This window comes from Spodoptera frugiperda, chromosome 4 (assembly GCF_023101765.2).
Source record: "Spodoptera frugiperda isolate SF20-4 chromosome 4, AGI-APGP_CSIRO_Sfru_2.0, whole genome shotgun sequence".
Taxonomy (NCBI): domain Eukaryota; kingdom Metazoa; phylum Arthropoda; class Insecta; order Lepidoptera; family Noctuidae; genus Spodoptera; species Spodoptera frugiperda.
In genome coordinates this window covers 5,465,361-5,487,939 of record NC_064215.1, presented here as the reverse complement: position 1 = coordinate 5,487,939, position 22,579 = coordinate 5,465,361, and the positions used below count along the sequence as shown (strand labels likewise).

Sequence of the window (22,579 nt, the reverse complement as noted above, 5' to 3'; positions counted from 1 at the left end):
CTCGCGCTGAAGAATTCGTGTTACATTACACGGTGGATTACATTACACGTTACACTCGTCTGGACCCGGCTTTAGCTTTAGTGGCTGCTCAAACGAATTATGACCGGCATCGGCCGAGGAAAAATATACCCGAATTATGAATAAAGTGTTGACTATAACTGTTCTAACACTATGTTCGAAAGTATAGTGAAGGTAGGTTTTTTTAAAGATAAGTTGTTTTTGTTATTGTTATTCTTTTATCCCTTTAGTGCATTATTGTCGTTTTCTATTGAGGAATAAAAACGTATTTCATTATTTCATATTCCATTCCATACCTCAGGTATTTTAATCCATTATCGAGCTTTGATAAAGGAATGACTATTCGCCTCCACACATTTTTATACCTCTGATAACAAAACCAACTAAAAACATTCGAATTTGCTATCACTGCTGTGAAATAAGTTGTTGTATCAATTGGACTTCTTAGGTAATGTATGATTTAATTGTTTTTTTCTACCTAGATTTTAATGGTTTTTATTGCAAATAAATAAAATTAAGTTGAACATGTTCGTTTTATTTATTTTCTTTTAATAATTGTGTAAAGGTATATAATATTTACAGCAAAATATTGAAAATTCATTATGAAATGCTAAGATATACATGTAGCTACCAAATGACAATTTTTCCATTTACATTTTATAAAGTTGTGCATTGGTGCGATTCCAGAAATATTAGCAGACAGGTACTATTTGATATATTATGTTTTCAGTTCTTAAACCATTTTGGCATTTTATTGCCTTTTGATGTCGATGCAGAAGGTACTTTTTTGGAGGTGCTGGGTGCATCGTCTGGTTTCCTTCTTGCAGTGGCTCTGTAAAATGAATACAATTTTAAGAATTTAAGTTTTTGTGAGAAATCTGGGATTATTTGTCCAGGTTGGGAAAAGTACCGTGCTTAGATGAAGGCATTGACATACCTCCGTATGTCGTATATTCCGAAACTCGGCAGACGTGTTCATTATGATTAACATTCAATAAAAAGTGTGGTATAATAAGGATGAATTATTTATTTTTCTGGTGAGTGGTGCAATGGGAATTTATTAATATAGGAATATTAATTCAAGAAATCGCCTTACCTATATTTTGAAGCTAAAATGCTGGCTGCATCAGAAGCAGTTTTCTTTTTATAAACTTCATCTTTTAGATATGGTTGTTTAGCCGTGTCTTCTTCTATCCACTTGAAATGCATGTGCACACAAGGTACAAATTTAGCATCCAGTAATGTCATTTTAGGATCAAGTGTTTCTTTTAGAGGAGTTACAACTGTGAATGTATAAAGACAATTGTATAAAGCGATTTACATTGGAATTATCATTATACCTAATTATTTCTTGGATAACTTAAAAATACAGTGTTGTTATTAGAGCATAGATGACAATCTCGTATGGTTATTGAACAGATCATTTCCAATATTTTTGTCGAACAAACGACAAGACGGAATTCTAAACCTGAAAAAAGATCAAATAAGAAATCATCAAACATACAATAACTAGCGACTCCGGTGCGGTTTCATCCGCTCTTCTCGGCTCCTATTGTCGTAGCGTAATGTTTTATAGCCTATCTATGTAATATTCCTTGATAAATTGACTGTCCAACACAAAAAATAATTATTCAATTCGAATCGGTAGTTTCAAAGATTAGCGCGTTCAAACAAACAAACTCTTCAGTTTTTCATGCCATGGGCGCTAGTGTTACAACTCAAAGAGTACAAATATAAATGTTGATTGATCGGAATTGGATTCAAGAAAAAACCCCTGGTCTAATGCCGAAAATATTAGACAAAACTATGGAACAAGCTAGTAAAATAATGAAGATCTTCTTGCGAGTTTAACTACTTTGACCAGTGATATGGTATTATGACCCTAATGATAAGACAGATGTTCTATAACCCCATACGAGATTATGCTATACTCTAATAACAGTTCCTATATTCTATTAATTACTTACATATGTGAAATTCCTTGGTTGGATTTCGTAAATGACCTTTTATAAATTCTGTAACATCTTCGATCGTGTTCGTAGGGGTAAAAATTCCTTGCAGAATAATTTGGTCTGGGAACTGGACACGCACCACAACATTCTTGTACGCATTTAGTTTTTGTAGAGATGCCTGCAACATATTAACAACAAAATATTGTTTTAATCACAAGAAAACCGACTTCAAAATCCAAAAACTAAAAATAAGTATTATAAGACATGTACTGATAGGTTACTCATACTTACCCATCCACTGATAGGTTAGAACTTAGATGGCGGTGCCACAAGTTTTAAACAATCTTAATAGATAAAACCTTCATAGATACCTTACATTAAGGTGTATAATTTATCACAGGCTAGCTTTTGCTCGCGACTTTGTTCGCGGGGGATACTGACTTCTGACAAAAGTTACATTTTTATTTTCCAAGGTATATTCTACGGCTGTAACAAATGCCATCAGAATCGATTCAGTAGCTTAGTTCTGTGTGATCCCACTGGAGTTATACGAGGTGTACATGAGGTTTAAGCTATAAAAAACTATGTCATGTCTTTTCACAAGTCTCAACCATCATTGTACCGAATTTCAATCAAATAGGTTCAATAATTTAAGAGATAGAGTCCCGGTATTTTGACGCATAGTTCCCGTTCCCGTGAGATTTACGGGATGAAAACTATCATCCGTCCTTTTCCAGGTTTCAAACTATACAGATAGGGATAGGAATAGGGATAGAGTCACGGAATTTTAACGCGTGTTTCTCAAACTGGATATTCGGGATATAAATTATCAATCGTCGTTTCCCAGGTTTTAAACTGTTGTCGTACCAAATTTCCCTCAAATAGTTTGTGGTTCAACACATAGAGTCCCGGGATTTTATCGCTTTGTTCCCGTTCCCATGAGATTTTTAGGGCAAGAACTATTTTATGATTTTATCGGGTCGCAAACTATATTTATATAGATTATAACTGTGACCATTAGTTACCTAAGTTATATTTTGTTTTGGGCTTGTGGCACCGACTTGAGACGCTCCTCTTTTTTGGGAAGTAGGTTAAAAATAATCTTTTTATGTTTACCTGGTCCTCAAGCTCCTTCTGTTTTGTAGAAGATACAAGTGGAGTGTTTTCTAAAGAAATTCGATGTTGTTGTAGATCATGATATAGTCTTCGAACTTCATCAACAGTTAATTCATAAAAGTCATCAGGCAGGTCTTCAATTTCCTCTTCAATGGAATCTGGTTGCATAAAAGCTATAGCTTTCTGGGCTCCTAACTAAAATTAAAATAAAACTGCATTATACGTCGAGTGCCTAATATCAAAGGATATTACACTCTTGTGATACAAACAAGAAACGCGCGAAAAACACCCTGCGAAATACCCTTCCTACATTCGGGGAATAATAAATATTGATAAATAATCGACTCACAAATGTGACTTCGTCTTCAATTTTGAGTCGCCTTTCCAAATATTCTCTTGATTGGGAAGAAAATGATACATTGCTCTTTTGTACATCAACATCCATCAATTCTTCTTTATCAGTACCTGTTACATGTTCTCCTGATGAACTTTCCTGTTCCGTTACTTTGGTTTCTTTCTTTTTATTTTCTTGTTGAATGTTTTCCTTAAATTTTTCTATAATATCAGGCTTATGATACTTATCTATGTCGAGCTTATGCATGTTCGAGGATCCTGTAGGTGGCTCATCTGGCTTTTGTTCTTTTGCTTTCTTAACTATATTCTTTTCATCAGTATCTTTATGCTCAATAACTGGCCGGCGGTAAAAAGCAGAAACATTCGCCTGTCTATAAACAAAATGTATTTTTTTATATTTTTTTTGTAGGTTTAACTGTCTATTTGAACAATCTATTTGTTTCACAGCTTAATGCACACAAAAAAGGAGATAAAGTGATTACTGGGATAGTAAGTAATAGTTGACTGACTTACTTTGCTTCTGTTTGTTTGTTTAACAACCTGAGAATTGCTCTACCCCTTATTAAGCCTAACTGTCTCAAAGTTTTTTCTCGGAGCGCATTTTCACCAACAACTTCTTGTCGCATATACATAATGGTAGGGTGCTCCAAAGAATTCAGTTCTCCTGGTGCCAGTGATATCACCAAGTCATATAAAGATGTGTTAGGGGAAAAATCTGCTGTTCTTCTTTCACCTGTTACAGAAAAAAATACCACAGTGTCATTTTTCGTAAAACATACAAAAGTACTATTTGATCATCATCTACTGTCTACTATGAATTGAATTTTGATTAAAAGTGGCCCTACAATGGTTTTATCATGTGTCTTAGGTAGACCCCAAAACAAAAAATGGATTGTTCTAAAATGTAATAGGATTTACCATCTTCCAATTGTAATCCAATTGTGACGTTAGATTCTTGCCTTTTCCTTTCTACTTCCACCATTTCTAACATAGCTTTATTGGGAAGATTTGAAAATCGAATAGTGGTAGTTAAATCCAAAACATGATTATGGTGCTTTAAATCATAGTCTGAAGGTTGAAAACCTTGCTTCTGGCAGACATCTTCCAATACCTGCAATTAAGTTAAGTTCTTGTACTCATAAACAGTCACAATTTTACTTAAGACAATGTACATTCTCATTATTTCTCACTTAACTTTTAACACAAAATCCTTTTTGTATTCTTATGTTAGTTATCTTCCAAATAGATATGATAAAACTAACATTAATGAAATAACCGTAAAATAATGAGAAAATACACAATGAGCTACTTTATTCCCACCACAGCAAAATCTTGCCATGTTTCAGTCCCAGGGACAAAACACTAATATAGTCTAAATTATTATAATCAGGACATTGTTTTATTGATAAATCTTTGCAAATTTCAAACTGACAGGATTTCAGTGACGGAAAGTCATAGAGAAGTGATTCAAAAGCCTTGTCTCCACTAGGAACATTTATTGAGCGACATTTGTCCCCGAAGACATCGGGCGACGTCGGTGTTCAAACTGTTCCTTGTCGCTCGACAAATGTTCCTAGTCGAGACGAGGCTAAAGTGTGATTGAAGGCAAAGCTTGTAATATGATATGACTAGCTTTTGCCAGCGGCTTCGTCCGCGTTCCCGGGGTTAGAAAGTAGCCTAATTCCACACCATAATATTATACACCTGTTCCGAATTTCATATACACGTAGTACAGTTCAGTAGTGCTCGTTCCCATTAGATAACAACTGACGATGCTAAAACCAGAGTGATCTAGGGCACAAAAATATGTTTCTAAGAAAATTGAGGAAATGCGTTAAGCGTTATTGTTGGAAACGTATGAGCTGTATATTAAATTTTTTCAATTTAATATGCTTAGATCACTCTGGTTTTAGCGTCGTCAACTATCTTATGTCCTTTCCCAGGTCTCAACCATCGTTGTACCGCATTTCAATCAAATAGATACAGTCGTATAGAAGATAGAGCCCCGGGATTTTAACTCATAGTTGCCGTTCCCGTGAGATTTGTGGGAAAAAACTATCAAACGTCGTTTCCCAGATCTCAAACTATCATTATACCGAATTTTACTGAAATAGTGGAGTGGTTTAAAGATAGTGGGTCCCGAGATTTCACCGCATAGTTGCCGTTCCCGTGAGATTTTCGGGATGAAAACTATTGTTTTTATCGAGCCTCGAAACTATCTGCAACATCACGCCTTTTATCCCCGAAGGGGTAGGCAGAGGTGCACATTACGGCCCGTAATGCCGCTATACAATGTATACCCACTTTTCACCATTTATGTTATCAGTCCCATGTAATAGGGGGTGAGCCTATTGTCATATACTAGGCACAATTCTACACTCCGTGTTACTACTGAGATATTTCCGAAAAGCCGAAAAAAGCCCAATAATACTTTGCCCGACCGGGAGTCGAACCCGAAACCCCTTGCCCAGCAGTCGCACCATGCGACCATTCGACCAACGAGGCAGTCTCCAAACTATGTCTATACGAAATTTCACCCAAATTGATTCAGTGGTTTAACATCGGGGGGCCGGGCCGGGTTTTTATCCGAATATTTCTAGTGCCCGTGGGATTTCCAGAATAAAAACTATTTCATGTAATTTTTTGGGTTTTAAACAACATCTATACTGAAATTGGCAAAGCAAGTCTCAGCTCAACCAGTTTAAAATTGTCAAAGTTATCCCCATGTATTAAAAAAATCCTTTCTTAACAAATGCCAATGTCCATCTGATATTTCTGCCCAATCCATCCAGTGGTTTGGGCTGTGCATTGGCTGTCAGTCAGTCAAAGTATAATAATATCAAGTTTTATCATAATCGGACTGCTGATGCGTACAATACAGACAGACAGACAAACAAAAAATAATTTTAATCACATTTTTGGGTTTGGCATATATGTTCAATGTACACATTTAACACCACTACAGTTTTATTATATGTATAGATATTTATATTACTGCACAGATATTACCTAGTTCAATAAGGAAAGGAATCTTAAATAGCGGTGTTTATCTCACTCATACATTAGTGCCGTCTAAAAGGCACTCACATACCACATGCTCATTAATGCTCATAAATTGTGCCATGATAGGGTCTTTCAAAATATCAAGTTTCAACTGGGCCTCATACTATCTGTCAATGCAAGTACATGCCGCCATTTAAGATTCCCTCTTTATTGCACCAGCTTATATTAATTTATTATAAATAAATCATTTGTGGGGTAAATAACTAATTTTTAGGTCAGTGGGTAGCCTTAGGGGAGGTTAAAATGTTGTATCCAAATCATAAAAATATAGATGTGATAGAGAGATCTCTTTGAGAGATATGCATACTGCATAGTTCTTGATTCTGATTATGAGTATTATGTTTTTTTTAAGATTGTGGGAATTGCTCCAAGACAACAGTAACAAATAATCACTGTATTTATATAGAAACCCAATCAAATGATTCTTGTAAAACAAATTGAACTTATAGGTAATCCCAGATAACTCAGATTCTTGCCAGATATTAGATAGGTATTGTTAGATAAAACATCATTTTGCAGAACAGTTAGGTAATTAAAAAATACAAGAATAATTATAATTACTACCTACTTCAAGATATTCTGTGATACATGATATTAAAAAGAAGTCTTTACCTGTAAAATAATTGTATCAGGCGTACAATGAACTTTTTGCCTCCTTCCATTGGGCGTAAGGACAATAATATCTTTAGACATGACGATTATTATAAAATTCTAATGTTATTGTACAATAGAACTGACTGCAATCCGGACTGCTGAGTCTGTTAGAATTTTCAATAGTCATTGGAGTATTACCGGCGACTGGCAGGTTATGTCGTCTTGTCATTGTCAAATATAAGATGATGTTAAAGCATTATGTCAACGTCAACGTCAAAGTGATAATAGAGGAGGAGGTAAATTACACCATTCATTATTTTATACTTTTGCATAATCAAAAAGGTTCACTTTAGAGCAGTGGTTCCCAACCGGGGTTCGTGGACCACTGCGGAGCAGCATAAAAAAAAAGAAATATATACAGAACTAGAAGTAATTCTACGTATACCTCTGTGCAATAAATACCACGAATTTAGCTCGAATTAAACTAATATCAATGGAGACAACTGCGTTATCTTCGTCGGGACCCATTTCAGAAAGCCAGCCGTACCTATGTGCCTTCACTAAGTCTTCATATTTAGAATGGGACCCGACTGCTTTAATTTTACGATGAATTTCTTGTTTTAGGGTTTTTTCATTTTCATATTATAAAGAAACGCAGTCGGGTTTTTTAGATTTTAAATTACCTTTAATTTATTTTAATGCTGGTTTTTCAACAGAGTGCTGTTGAATCAAAAAAGTACTACCTACTCTACTTCGCCTTCAAACAAACAAACACCTCAGCTTTGTATATTAATATATGGATAAGATAAGAAATAAAACGCTTTATATTGTCCAAAAAATATATTTTATTGTAGTAGACAACACGGGGGCACGCGCCCGGCGCCCAGCCTGCACCGCGCGCGGGTCCCACAACAACGCTTCGCTATCTACGTCCAGCTCTCTGTTTTAATAATTGTAAGTTTATTTAATAATTACAACGCTTTTTTTATCTGTCCATATTTTAACATTAGGTATAACTAATTTCGTTTTGTATAACTTGGTGTAAGAACAGCCTTCAGGAATTGAAATAGGGTGGCGCTATACACGCCTCACAGCACTGTTTCCATTTCTACTCGCGTCCGCTCTCTGAAAAATAAAGAATAGTCATTAACACTTTTTTGTTTGGTATTCTAAGTAGTTTCTATAACTTGACTAGTCGATAAATGTTCAAATAAAGTTTCAATAAGAAAGTACCTTGAGCGTAAATCGCCGCAAGAGAGCGGTCTATCGAGGTCGGGCAGCAGATCGGCAGGCGGTCGCAGCGTGCGCACATGTGTGGCGTCGTGACGGCCCACCGCCAGGAGAGCGCCCGCTGATGCTAAGCGACGTGGCGGCGCAGCCAGCCCGTGCGCCGCCAGCGCCGCCGCCAATTGTCGGGCGCGCGCCACCGCCATGTCACGCTCGTGTCGAGCTCGCCATACCTTTACAAACACCAACAAAAACGCGTTAACAATAAAAAGCAAAAAGCTCTACGCAAAGAGAAGTGACAGGAGGGTATTTACCCTGAAGTGGGACTATCACGGCTAAAATATAAATTGAAGAATTTCTTAGGTATATGTTGTAAGGTCTGTGGGATAGTATTGGTTTTGTTACAAGCATAATGTTGTTGGACAGTGGTATTATATTAAAAATATAGTCGTCGGTGGTCGGTTACCTGTGCAGCACAAACTGCAGAACGGCAGTGACTCCTCTCTCCAAATCCACGCGCCGCCGCCTCAACGACGGCGCCGTGAAATGTAAGGGATTGACCTGTGAAAAGAATTACGTAAAAATGTTATAAGTATATATAATCCCACCCAAAACATAAATGTGAAAGGCTGCCAAGTTCGATAATATTGGAATGCTTCGCCTATAAAAGAAGTGAGATCTAAATAAGTACCAAGTTCCATACACAGACCTCAGTTAAAAATGATATAACAAGTTGGCAAGTTTTCACACACTTTGTTATAAACTTACTAAACGCAATGAGTCAACTATATAATTTTCTAATAAAACTTGCCAAGTTATATCATTTTTAACTGAGGTCTATGTATGGAACTTGGTACTTATTTAGATCTCACTTCTTTTATAGGCGAAGCATTCCAATATTATCGAACTTGGCAGCCTTTCACATTTATGTTTTGGGTGGGATTTCATTTATTTTTGTAAGGTTTATTTTCTTTTTTTCTTATTTTACTTTACTTTGACTACATTACAAACCTTCGTAACGAATTTTAGGTCGGTACGACCATTGGAAGATATAGATAATTTTTTTGTTTTAGTTCCTTAGGGGTATGAATTTACACCTTCATTATTTTTAAAACCGACTCACACCTGGCCATTTTCAGATTTTTTCCTTTACCTTGACCTAAAGACCTAACTCCATGCCAAATTTCAAGTCAATACGACCATTGGAAGTGGTCTAGGTTTTTGATGAGTGAGTGAGTCAGTCAGTCAGTCAGTGAGTGTATAGTAAAAATAGCGATTTTCTGACGTCAATATCTCAAGACCTACAATAGGTACATTAATGAAATTTTGTATTTTAGATAAGTAAGTAGATCTCGACAGATACTAGAAATTTCATACGCGTAGATAAAATAGATTTTGAGTTATAGGTGGGTCGAACTTGGCCCGAAATGGTTCGTGTAATATAACCCACGGCCGGTGTGTCGGTTTTTTGCTCGAACTTGGCGGACACACTGCCGTGTGTCTAGATGTATAAAGTGTACAGGTAATAAACGTAATAAAAATGAAAGGTACCCATTGATAAAGACACTAGCGCGCAACACGAGCCCGCACTGGACGCGGCGAGGTGTGAGCGCAGGTATCGAAAGTACACGTGCTCGAGCAGCAGCAGTAGTGCTGCGAGCAGAATGCCCGCCATCAGCAATAAGAATGCGGACAAAAATTGTTCCAACGCCAGAGGGTCGGACGACTTGTGTTCTTGCTTATTAGGTTTACACGTCCCCGTCATCCAGTACCTAAGGCAAACGGAATTGAGCACACTCTAATAGTATAAAATCTAAAGTAATAAAAAAAATTACGTGTATTCATATTTACGTAATCAACCCAATAAATAAATAAATAAACCCACCTCCGTAATCTCTCCAGATCACCATTGGCTCGTAAGTCGAGTAGTCGTTTATTAAACATACTGACATATTTAGAATTACGTGTAAACGCTAACCCATAGCCGGACATTGCATACCATGCACCTACTGTTAACAGCCTGCAGTCTTCATCCTGAAAAATTGTTATGTTGACACCACTGACACACTTTGGCTTAGACGAAATTACTTATTCATAATTAAATACTAGGATGCTATGAAATAAAATTTTAATAATAAATACATCTTTGATGATACTTTGTTACAAAATTTTAAAAACTATGTTACTAAATGCGTTTCAACTTACTTGAGAAACTAAATAATCTAAAACGGTGCCATCGTAAATGAAGGCATCGAGTTCACCTGTTAGTACACACGTGACGCCTGCACTTACTGTACTCCGATTATATCTGAAAATACAAAACATGACGGCAGTGTAATTTAAACTACAATATATCACATATGATAAAGAAATAAGAAAATATCTGTAATCAGTGATCTGAATCTTACCGAGCCATGTAGGCATGTGGTTCTGTGAAATATTTGGCAAGTGTGGCATCTGTATGTGACCATGGTACCGTTCCAAACTTCAATGGGGGTCGCTGAGTGAGTGGCCTCGCTATCCGTGGATCATCTAATCCACTCAACTCGTGATATTCCTCTCGAGTGATCATGAAGGCAGCTAGGTTGGCAGTGTATATCGCAAGAAATACTACCGCGAACATAGCCCACATGTTGGTCATGAAACGGGCGGTGAAACCTCGAGGTGAGTCTACGTGCACTGACGCCTGAAATAAACAATTCCATGTTTCATATTAGTATTACAAATCTATCACACGACAATCGTACCACGTACGTAAATAATAATTATTATTAAATCTGTATTTACCTGAAATAGAACAGCCCAAACGATCCAGTATGTCCGACATAAAGAAAAGCGATTTTGCGGCACACGTTTAGAATTATTGCCAGTTGAACAATCAAATCCACTTGGTGACAACCACTCAAAGAAGAAGATGGAGAAAGTAGCCGCTTGTATAGCGACCGCGCCCACGAGCATCCAGGACGCCGTGTCGAATGGCTCCAGGAACGCTGTCGGCGATATGATGCCTGTTCGCTTGGCTACTACAATTGCGACACCAGTTTCCATAAATGGTACACTGAAATCCACAACCGCTTCTCTGTCCGAATTTATAATGAGCGATGTTAGGACCTAAAATTTAAATGTACATTTTATATTATTCTGGTTTATACAGGTAACAGAATGTGCCTGTGCTGTGGTTTAAATTGTTGAACAAACGACTAATTTTCTTACCATGTCAGTTTTTTTATTGACTAAATCTGCAATGAGGCCATTCCACTTTCCATTGTGTAAAGTGCCCCACCGACCGTCCTCGACTCGAACCAGCTCGTAGGTGAAGCCGAGTTGCTCGGCTAGTTGCTGCAGTAGGTCTATACAGAACCCACTACAGCACTGATACAGCGAACTGTTACCATGAGCAGCTCCAGCTTCCAAACTAAATGTATACAAGAATCAGTTTAATAAAGTATCCTATTTGGTACCTAACCTACTGCAATGTAATATGCGACCGCAACATTCCAATTTGGGCTGCTACGACGACGTAGCAAAGTGCAACAGTGCTACGACGACGTAGTAAACTACGAGCTACAGAGCTACGTCGTAGCCTAGCTACGAGCTGTAGGTAAAGCTACGACACGTAGCGAACTACAATCTTCTCCTATCATTGCTACGGCGTAGCTACCTAAAAATTTTTACGTTGCGTTGCAAAGATTGTTATTACACTGTGCAGTTCTACGTTTTAGTAACATTATTGGATTGTTTACATCGTAACATTGGACACTATGCTATTACACAAACTATATTTTAATTATTTATTAGTTATGCACACACATATGTATAATACCAAGAGCAACTGATAATATATAAAACTGAAGTACAATATAGGTACTACATATTCTAATTGGAATTTCTTCCTGTAGATAGGAAAAGTGTTTATGTCATACGACGCAGTGTGTAATACACACTATCTGTCTACTAATTCCCTAATAGTAGTCTGTTTTGATGCTTTTTGGGGTGCTTTTAGCTGTAAAGATATTGACGGGTATATTGCTTACCCAGCTACTTCGACTTCGGGCGCTACGCGACAAATGACGCCGCGGTCCAGCGAACACCGCCCGCTGACAGGGTCCGGCGGCGCCAGGTTGATGTACGGCGGCTCTTCCAGGAACGTTATTCGCATGTGAAATTTCTCTGGCACACCCTGAGGCGGAGTGTGCAAGCCACCTGGCCATACTATGTCTTTGATAATCAACCTTTCCCGTGGATAAGAATTCCATGTACCGATTTCTTCCCATACCAACTATAAATTAAGGAAAAAAATTAATATTGTTACCAAACGAGTTGATGTAACTGATTGTACTCGCAGCTACATATATGGATAAGATTTAGTATTTTACCTGTTCTCCTAAGGCGGGTCGTAGATTCATTATTTTTAATTCGGCTGCTTTTAGTTCTCCATCGGGTGTGAACTCAATGCTTGGCCGGCCCGCCTCCCCCTCGACGCTGACGTTCCGCAGGTGTCGGTAGAACCTCTCCCCTGTGGACCAGCGCGCCTCGCCTGCGCCCGCGCCGCTGCACGATAGCCGTGTTCCCAGCGGGTACCGTATGTTCTCAGGTTCCGAGACATATGATTCCACTCCGTACGCAAATACCTTTACTGCTGTCGCTATCTCGGCAATCAGCGATGAACTTGATGTATCAAAATGAACGCCTGAAGAAGCAAAAATTAAACGAAAGTTGAATAGCACAAACAAGCGAAGCAAACGTCTACAACAAGTGGTAAATATATTTACATCGTAGTGATACTAGTCATTACACCTACTTGAAATACTAGATACGTACCAAGCATTCCTACAGGGAATTTATTCGGTTGTTGCATGGAACCAAGAACACTTTGCGTGACAATCCATACAAAATTCTCGCCAGTGAGGTGCAGGTCACCTGCGGCCGACAAAATGTCGGCGGCTTCCTCACGCGTCGCGTACAACAGCATAACGCGCGCCTCACTCGTCACTAACTCGTTTAGGTCCGAAGACCGTTTCACTACGATTGCGTTCAATATTGTAAACTTAAATCGATCCTGTAAACAAAATATAAAAGAATACAGTGACTAAGACGTTCACATCAACTTGAACACAAATAACTCATTTTGTTGTTTTGTTATTGTGATAAAAATAAAACTAATAAGTATACAAAAAATGTTTGTTTGGGAAAATTGTTAGTAATCATGCGTACAATCACGTGTTTAAATATCGGTCACTAATTACCAGTCACCCCATAAAAGCATACAGTTAAAAAAATTAAATATTAGTAGGTAGATAGAGATGGATAAAGTTTCTAGAATGTAGATTATTATTACGTACTTGAAGGGCCGTAACTCTTTCGCGTACGGCCTGTATAAAATCGTCATGGCCCGCTATTGCTGATGTCACAACACTAAACTGATGCCACTTGTATCTTTCTAGTATCGACAACATGGCCGATGTTTGATGTTCTATAGACGGAGCAAGTTGCAAACGTAACGATGCATGCGACGCTCGTTTTTCAAGACCGCTGTTATCTGCGTTCCACGCTATAACCTATGATCAAAAACAACATTCACATTAATGTATCTTGAAAAGGGATACCTTAATTAACAGCATGATTCGGTATCAAAGAATGTATAGATAAAATGGTTACCGGTATGCCAAGATAGCCGGCGAGTTGTAGAAAATACTGTGCAGAGGCAGTAGAGCGCCCATATTGTTCATGATTCATAAGATAGAGGATAGCAGACACATTGACTGCTAGAAATTCTTTACATAGCGAATCCAGGATAGCTGAAAGCGGTCAGGAATTAGTTTAGTAGAGTTAATGGCAGTGTTTTTAAATGATTTTTCAGAAAAATATGAATTTCTAGGCTATGAATTTACATTCAAATGCATTGAAATACGATCACTTACACATAGGACTAGGCGTCAAGCCTTGAGTAGAAAGCGTAATATTTAGGCGCACGTGTGAGAAGAGTTTCAGTTTTCGCGGCAATTTCGATAGCGCTGCCTTCTCGGCCTTAGTGTAATCACGAGTGCCAAAGGCTTTATGTGGCACGACAAGCGCTGCTGTTATGGAAGAAGGAGCTCGAGGCGGGGGTGGCACAGGCGAGGTGCGTGGCCGCCGAAGTCCATCGACGCCGAGGCGTACTCCGCCGCCACGGCCGGCGTCGCGCGCGCCCACGCCCGCGCCTCCCCCGCCGACCTTGATGCCGCTGCCTCGCTCCGCTGCCACCGCTGTCGCCGCCGCCGCCGCCAGCGCTCCAAGCGCGGCTAGCGCCATCAGCGCTGTGCGCGTCTGCATCTCCACTGTTGATGCTGAAATTAACACCGGCACCATAAGAATCTCTCTGCAGCACCCAACTCAATGGTCTGACTGCCTTTAGTGTTAAATCCGCTAATGTGCGCGGGAAGTTTAATAAATATCACACTAATATTATGTTCGTTTGGATGTTTGTTCGTCAATCACGCTGAAACTACTGAACTGAAATTTGATATACAGACAGGGTATGACCTGACTTGGGTAATAGAATACTTTTTATCCCACGGGAACGCGACCGAAGCCGCTGGCAGAAGCTAGTGTAACAATAAATGAATTAAGTACTCAGTTTCACTGACAGATAGAACGATAGATAATTCAATTTGGACGTTTTAAAAGTGCCTATAAAAGTATTAATTGAAATAATGCTTTGGCTAATCTGATTTTGATTAGAAGACGTATTCATTTGGAATGGTCGGACTTAATTATCTAATATATATCTATGTATCTATACAAAAGAAATCCTAAGGTTGATTAAAAAAATTATATTATTCTACATTGATAGGACAGGTCTTCTAGAAACAAAATAGGTGTGGGAACTGGGAAGACCAGTTTTTAATTCATCTGATATTTGACTGCTTAAGCTTTGGCTTAAAGTCTCAATCTTAGTTAAAGTGTTTATTATAAAGTTAAAGAGTTTGTTTGTGAGGACCTGTGAACGCGCTAATTTGCGAATTATTGGATCGATTTTTTTGTGTTTGATAGGTAGTTTGTTAATATTATTACAGGAGGTTATAGGATAGCCTATGACGATATCCCGAGTTACATTTATCTTTTAAATTATTTTAAATTTTGCAAAACACTTTTCTAGGGTTTATTATTCTGGCGCAATGTCTAAATAATGTTTATCAAGCCAAACAGTAGTTTTTTTTTTTACATAAAATTCGTGCTATGTCAACTCCCGAACTTTTTTCTACCAATTTTTTAAAGTCAAAGTCTATCCTAATTTCTTAAGTAAATTCTATATTAAAAAATAACCCAGATACTAATAATGCAATGTATACAAACGACTTTTGAAGGATATCGCTAACTAAAAATCAGAAGGGTTTAGTTTAGTTAGAAACACCCTGTTACGCGCGGATAATTATTTGTCTTATTGAAAATGTAGATAGAATAATTTGCTCGACTCGTGAGCTGGGTAGGTAGACTCTCGTTTGATATGTAAACATTTATACTTATATAGCTGTAGTGTATAAAGCTGAAGAGTTTGTTTGTTTGGTTGTGATACCTTTATCTACACTAAAGTTGCCTGGAACAAATTGCTTTTAGCGACATAACGGGCACATAAATAATTATTAGGTATTTGTTTTATTTTATGGAATAGGAGGTAAACGATGGTAAGCGATCAGCCCTACCCATGGGCACCCGCAACACCAGAGGAGTCACAGGTGCGCTCTTTGCTTGAAGGTTTGGAGGTCGTAACGATTCGGAAATACCGCCTTTTGTAGTCATTACTGTAGATCATATACTATTAAGGTAATGCTCGTCTTCTATTGATCATAGCGTGATAGCCTGTGTAGCATTGACAGATTAGCGCGTCCAAACAAACAAATTCTTTAGCCTTATATGTATATGAGTACCTATATAACTGAATATAAATATTTTTTTGATGCAGTGTGCAATAAATTATTAGGTATTACTGTAAGTAATTGATAATGGTTTAATGCCAACTTTAGTAAAGCCAAACAAGATATTAACAAATTACTATTTATTCACTCACTTGGTCATTACCACATCACGCACAAACAAAAAGGTCAATGACATTGCGTATCGGAGTGAGTGTTTCTACTATAAGTAATGTGTGTTGATTTCTATTTGATAAGATTAAAACTAATTATTTTCTAGTGTTCAAAGCATAAAATAACAATATTTTTAGGATACCTAAAGTATGTCTCTGGTACCTAAGTAGGTACATTTAGGAAAGCATATAAAATAAGTAGGTAATTTGAGTCTAAGTAAAGCAATTTTTGGTGTCTATTAGGCAATTGATGAGATGTAATAAGTATTTATTAAAGATACCTAAGTACCTATTACATATAGGTACGTGTGTCGTACGTAGATAGATACGATACACACTCCAAAGGACACCATACTATCGATAAAACCAAAATCAATGTTGGATATAGCTACTTGTAGATAGTTATATTATAGGTACTCAGTACTTGGAACTGAGCTGTACTAAAATCAGTAGTCAAAGGAGACCCAGTCAGCCTGTATTAAGTTACCTATTATAACCATTTACGCCAGTCTCTTATTTATTAATTAATATGCTAATACACTTAATTTATTTTAAAATATTATCTAAAATTTTTACCAGAATTTTAAGCTTATAAACGTAAAGCACACGATTATCTACTCGAAGCTGACACTGGTTCTCATCGTACATCGGTTCAATACGCTGATAGTGGTAACGCTTTATTGCAATTTGAGATATTTTCCACTATGTACATTTTATATTAAGCACTGACAAATAATTGCTAGCATGTCTATATCTTCACAAAATATTATAAAACTATAATTATATTGTCATAAAATAAGTAAGTACCTATAAGCGCGTTAATCGGCGGTGGTGACAGTGGCAGCGGCGGCCGCGCGGCAGGGTGCGCGCTACTATCCACATAAACTTAGGAGGCGGCGCGGGCCAACATGGGGTCGTTCTAGGACGGACAGTGGCGCGGCACCGCGCCGCCTGCAACACGAGCTTTGTGCCACGCGTGTTTACGTAAGCGCCACGCCCCGAGCCCCGCTCCGGCTGTTTGGGGCGCGGCGCGAAGCGCGAAGCACCTCCAGACGCCGAGCGCCGACTGACGCGGCCTCACCCCCGCGCGCCATCCGGACTCGCGCAGGCGCTAGCAACTGGCAATATCTACGAGCCTCCCATGTCCTGTTACATAATAGGACTAAACATTCACGGATCCCTGATATCGAGTGCTGAGAGCACACACGAACAAGTTGACATGATCTCTAATTACAGCCACCGTTATTATTTTCTATCCTATCTAATACATGATATTATTTTAACTCACTCAAACAACGAAGAGGTTTTCAATTCTTCGGGATATTTTTAATGTTTTATGTAGATAGTTCTGTTTAGCAATTAGTTTAAGACTGATTTGTTTTACAAATGTTGTAAAAATGATGGAATTTTAACTTAAGTAATTTTAAATTAGATTAAGTTACCTAGTCCTAGTCACTGAAAAAAAAATCTTAATCACTACAGTTTTTACATACATATACGTATATATGCACAAGATTGTTTTCTCTCCGGCATGAAACATCGGACGGCTACGGCGTAGCCCGCGTAGTAGTTTAATATAACATATCCATATACCACAGTTTCCTGTAGCGATTAATTAGATATTTGTAAATGTGATAAATTATTAAATAATCACTTTATCCAGATATTATTCTTATTTTATTATTACTTACTCATTACTCACTTACTAGAATATCATTCCAATAAGATTCAAGTTAGTGAAATAATTGTAGAAGTGTAATTACGGGGCTACGGCGGAGACGGCAGCCGGGGCTTTGTTGAATTACTAACTAGTTGAAGGCGAAGGAGCCTCCGGAACAACAAAACTGCTATAGAAAACTAGTACCTAGCATACCTACTATTTTAATATGTACAATTTCTACGAACAAATATAAAATCGCTCATATTATGCCGGTTTTGTTTTTGCTACCGGGTAGCTCCGACAGAATACTTGAACCGGAATAATGTGAACGAAAACTGACCGGTTTTCTCATGCGATCCGGTAAACGGTGTATCTAAAGTAGGTTAATAAATATACTATTATCTAGGAGCCTGATTCCGGTAATCCGGAAATTACTCGAATAGTATAAATGGGACTTTAGAAAGATTTGATTTGTGAGGGCGAGAGGCCGAGGAAGTCATACAAAAAATGAATAATAAGAAAGGAACAAGTGGTTTGTGTTATTATAGAAACAACAAAACAAAAAAAAAGGTTTTGTGGCGTGGTGGTGGATCCACGTTTCGTCTACGATTATAATGACGACGTCAAAAGTCAGGTTTATTTAAATATTATAGTCCCTCAAAAATGTTGTTAACAAGAGCGTTAGGTACATGCAATTTGCGGTAATTTTAATCCAAAGTAAATTATTACCAGACTTGTCACTCCACCTATGTACCTATACCTAACAGTCGTCATAAAAGTAGAGCAATAGGTGCCTAGCGATAGGCTGTGTGTAGTTATTGTTTTAAATTCAAATTAAAATAAGTCACTAATCACATGCTCGGTAAAGATTTACCTAATTATACCTATTATTATAGACTAGCTTTTGCCAACGGTTTCGCTTTAAAAAGTAGCTCATGAGTTATTCCAGACCATAATCTACCCCTGTTCCAAATTGTGAGTAACAAACATACACACAAACTTACAATCTTTTGCATTTGCGGGGTAAATCAAGCTAGGTTGGGTGTATCGCTCCTAAACCTTTTAGGCAAAAAAATAATCTCTCTCGACAAATTTACACGATTACACATAAATAATTAATCAATTTAACCCAGTAGTTCCGGTGGTTAGCGTGTCAAACAAACAAACTCTTATAAACAAACACACTATTTTTCCCGATTATATTTATTTAAGCACTTCTTAAATGTTGTCGTCCTTACAAAAGAATAAATAAGGTAAGCTAACCAAATAAGGCCTACCTTATTTTTATTACCGCCTAGCTCGTAGGTTTAAAATGACAATGGGCTGATAATTTCAAAATCTTATATTTATTTATTAAACTTTGTAATAATGGAATCAAAATGGCTTTAGAAACAAAAATTTTGTAAACACAAATAACTAAAGTGTCACTTTGGCCTTATTGGGAACCCTATGTCTTAATAAGGCCTCAATAAAAACTAGTAAGTATTCAACTTCTTAATTATACCAAAACTTTGTCAATACTTATAATAAATGTAATGAGATCTTATTAATTAATTTCGGTCATTATACATCAGGCTAAACGAGTTTCTCATCATGTTATACCCAAGTAACAGCTTTGAAGTCATCGGTACCCCAGCATCAGTCAAACGAATGAGAATAACTTCTTGTTCTGTAGCCAATTTAGCGACCGACCTAGCTTTTGTGTAGTGGAAACTACTCTTTAGATGATGCGTACTTCTTTGGAAGTTATATCTGGCTGCAGCAGCCTACCGGGTAAAACAGGGTGCATAAAATTCGAAGGGTGAATAGATACTATGAAGAATTTCCCGATATCCATTCACCCCTTTTCTGTATCTATTCACCCCGTTTACCCATTTCTACCATTTTAACAGCGTTTTCCATCTTTTGCAAAATCCATTGGCTTTCTTTTTGACAGAAGCTGGTGATCCGTTTTCTATGAAATTACTGAAAAACAACTATGCCGTAATAAGGCCTACACGTTTTTTTTGTAGGCTTTATTAGGGCATGGCACATAGGTAAACAAAACAACGATTATATGAAATACACCGATATTATAGCTATTTCACTAATGTGAGGAGATGGCTAAATGTATAATTGTCATACAGACAAAACACGGCACGTCGTATACTGATAAATATAAAAATACTAACAGTTTACGCTACTCGAATTTTATAAAAACTAAAGTGCGCTCCATGTCGTGATTGTTTTCGTCTGTAGGTTCCAATATAATCGCGGCACGGGTTGCTTGCTGTGCTCAAATTAGTTAAGTAATATGCATGCACACTTCTACAAACTTTGGCGACCATTTGACATCGGGAAGAGGGAAATTTTTTATTGGGGCATAGGCCTTATTTGGTTAGGTTACTATACATAACATATTGTATGTAAAGCAAGCAAACTTGTTTCGAGTTAGTTTGTTCAATTATAGGAGCCTATCGCTTATATGGAGTATAACCCTCATGGGTGTAAAGTTCTCATCAATACAGTAAATCAAGCCCAAACACAAGGTAACTACAGTTAACCGTTGAGGAGTTCCCTCAACTATCGTACTACTTGGTAATCTGACCCCTATTGATAATCATACTCCACCTAAGGGTAAAGTTGCTGTAAATCCTCGAGGTGTTTCCACAATTATCTCTCGGCTAATCAGCTTCATCATCAGATTGACTCCAGTCAAATTGTAGGGGTTTTAAATACTTACCGAAAAAAATTACAAACATACCTACTAATTACCTACCGCTACAATTTTTATAAGTTCCCCTCGGTTTCTCTGGGATCCCATCATCAGATCCTAACCTATGAATAAGGATATATACCTTAGTTGATCGTTGATTAAATTGGTATAATATTTATTGACTGCCTCGTTGGTCGCAAGTGCGACTGCCAGACAAGAGGTCTCGGGTTCGATTCCCGGGTCGGGCAAAGTACTACCGGGCTTTTTTCGGTTTTTCGAAAATTTCTCAGTAATAGCACGGAGTCTGAAATTGTGTCCAGTATATGGCAATAGGCTCACCCCTATTACATGGGACTTACTTATAACACAAATGGTGAAAAGTGGGTGTACATTGTACCTACAGCGGCATTACGTGTCATAATGAGCACCTCTGCCTACCCCTTCGGGGATAAAAGGCGTGACGTTGCGTAATGTTATATATTAAAAGCTACATTAATTTAAAAATAATTTATTTTAGAGATTTTCTTTTTATTCCTCCTGAATCCTCGAAAACGGAGACCTGATTTTTACCCGACTGCAAAACAAAAAAAAATATTTTTAAAAATCAGTCCATAAATGCTGATACGAACATTTTTTTTTTCATAAATGCCTGAAATATTTTATAGCAGTTGTTTCATATGAAGGTGTAAAAAGGGAAAGTGTGGAAGTATGCCCATGTCTATTATACATTTTTATCTTTTTTGAGATATATCACTTTGTTATAAGACGTGGGATAACTTTGTACGGAATGCGATCCTGAAACTAACAAGTAGTACTTACTCGTCCACAAAAGCATAATAAAACTAAACATTTCAATGAAAAACCGAAAATGATAAAATTGACTTTCAGACGATAATAGTTATTAAGTATTCTTGGGTCTTTTCTCGAGGTTTTTCAGGATTATGTCTACCTACGGCAAACCATGCTGTTTGGTAGAAACAAATTCGAAAAAGAGGCTCTTTGGACAGCATATAGAAGAAGTAAAGTAAGTATACCAAATGCACAGCTTGAAGAATCTAAAACAAGTGCGTCCTGCCATTAATGACATACGGAGCCGAGACGGACACTGACAGAGTAACTGGTCGTCCAGCGCTCTATGAAGGGGGCTATGCTCTGAGTCTCTCTCTCTCTCTCTCTCTCAAGAGGTGATCCAGTAGAGTCCGAAAGTTACCGACATAGCAAACATCGTGTAAGTCATCCTTCAGCTAAGAAGAGTGAAGTTATCTGCAAGGTAGCTGGTAGTAGTTACATTCGGAGAGCTGAAGATCGAACTCAGTGGCGTGAAATTGGAGAGGAGAGGTCTATGTCCAGCAATGGACAAAAACGGCTGATGATGATTAATCTACTTATTTTTTCTTCTCTTTTAATAATATCTTCTGATTTATTTCTTGTGACTTCAGTATTCCGGTGTTTTCATGGTCACACAGAAATAAACACCGACCGAGCATAGCATACCTTAGAGTGAGAGTAGACAAGTTTCTGTTCCGTATGTTACAGGCTCACCAACCTTCGTTTTGAGGCACGAACTGCCACACTCAGAGTCATTTAATGGTTACTTAAACCATCCCTTAGCAATCGTTTTCGATACAAAATCGTTACTAAGGACTAGTTTAAGTTATCATTAAATTTCTCTGAGTGCGGAGTTAGGTACTTTTATGTTGGACGAGAAGATGTTGCGTGGTTTTCCAATCGCTGCCCACCAAATACGTCGACAATTGACTTTGGACCTGGAAATGGATTACTCTTGTCCTAGATATTATTTGTTGGCTATATAAGTATTTCTTGACAATTTCGAG

At 37.7% G+C, this 22,579-nt stretch overlaps 2 protein-coding genes across 3 annotated transcripts; both read right to left on the bottom strand.

The window, feature by feature from the left end:
* Positions 1 to 537: 537 nt before the first annotated feature.
* Positions 538 to 7,326, bottom strand: LOC118272750 (tether containing UBX domain for GLUT4). 2 transcript variants are annotated; one of them, XM_035589404.2, is made up of 8 exons: positions 7,116 to 7,326; positions 4,359 to 4,551; positions 3,954 to 4,173; positions 3,436 to 3,811; positions 3,087 to 3,281; positions 1,986 to 2,148; positions 1,115 to 1,301; positions 538 to 850 (listed from the first exon to the last, which is right to left on the bottom strand). In XM_035589404.2, the coding sequence occupies exons 1-8, from the start codon at positions 7,194 to 7,196 to the stop codon at positions 745 to 747; spliced, it is 1,521 nt and encodes a 506-aa protein (XP_035445297.2). In that variant the 5' UTR covers positions 7,197 to 7,326; the 3' UTR covers positions 538 to 744. The 2 variants fall into 2 exon arrangements, with proteins under 2 accessions (XP_035445297.2, XP_050549250.1); XM_050693293.1 differs by lacking the exon at positions 7,116 to 7,326 and adding an exon at positions 4,761 to 4,892.
* A 592-nt stretch (positions 7,327 to 7,918) lies between these two features.
* LOC118272744 (glutamate receptor ionotropic, NMDA 2B) lies at positions 7,919 to 17,468 on the bottom strand. Its single transcript, XM_035589396.2, has 16 exons — positions 17,197 to 17,468; positions 14,246 to 14,650; positions 13,983 to 14,122; positions 13,667 to 13,882; positions 13,146 to 13,383; positions 12,701 to 13,014; positions 12,359 to 12,603; positions 11,538 to 11,739; positions 11,112 to 11,435; positions 10,733 to 11,010; positions 10,530 to 10,632; positions 10,210 to 10,358; positions 9,876 to 10,096; positions 8,791 to 8,885; positions 8,331 to 8,557; positions 7,919 to 8,222 (listed from the first exon to the last, which is right to left on the bottom strand). Exons 2-16 carry the CDS (start codon positions 14,634 to 14,636, stop codon positions 8,186 to 8,188), a joined length of 3,180 nt encoding a protein of 1,059 aa, XP_035445289.1. The 5' UTR covers positions 14,637 to 14,650; positions 17,197 to 17,468; the 3' UTR covers positions 7,919 to 8,185.
* Between the last annotated feature and the right edge of the window lie 5,111 nt (positions 17,469 to 22,579).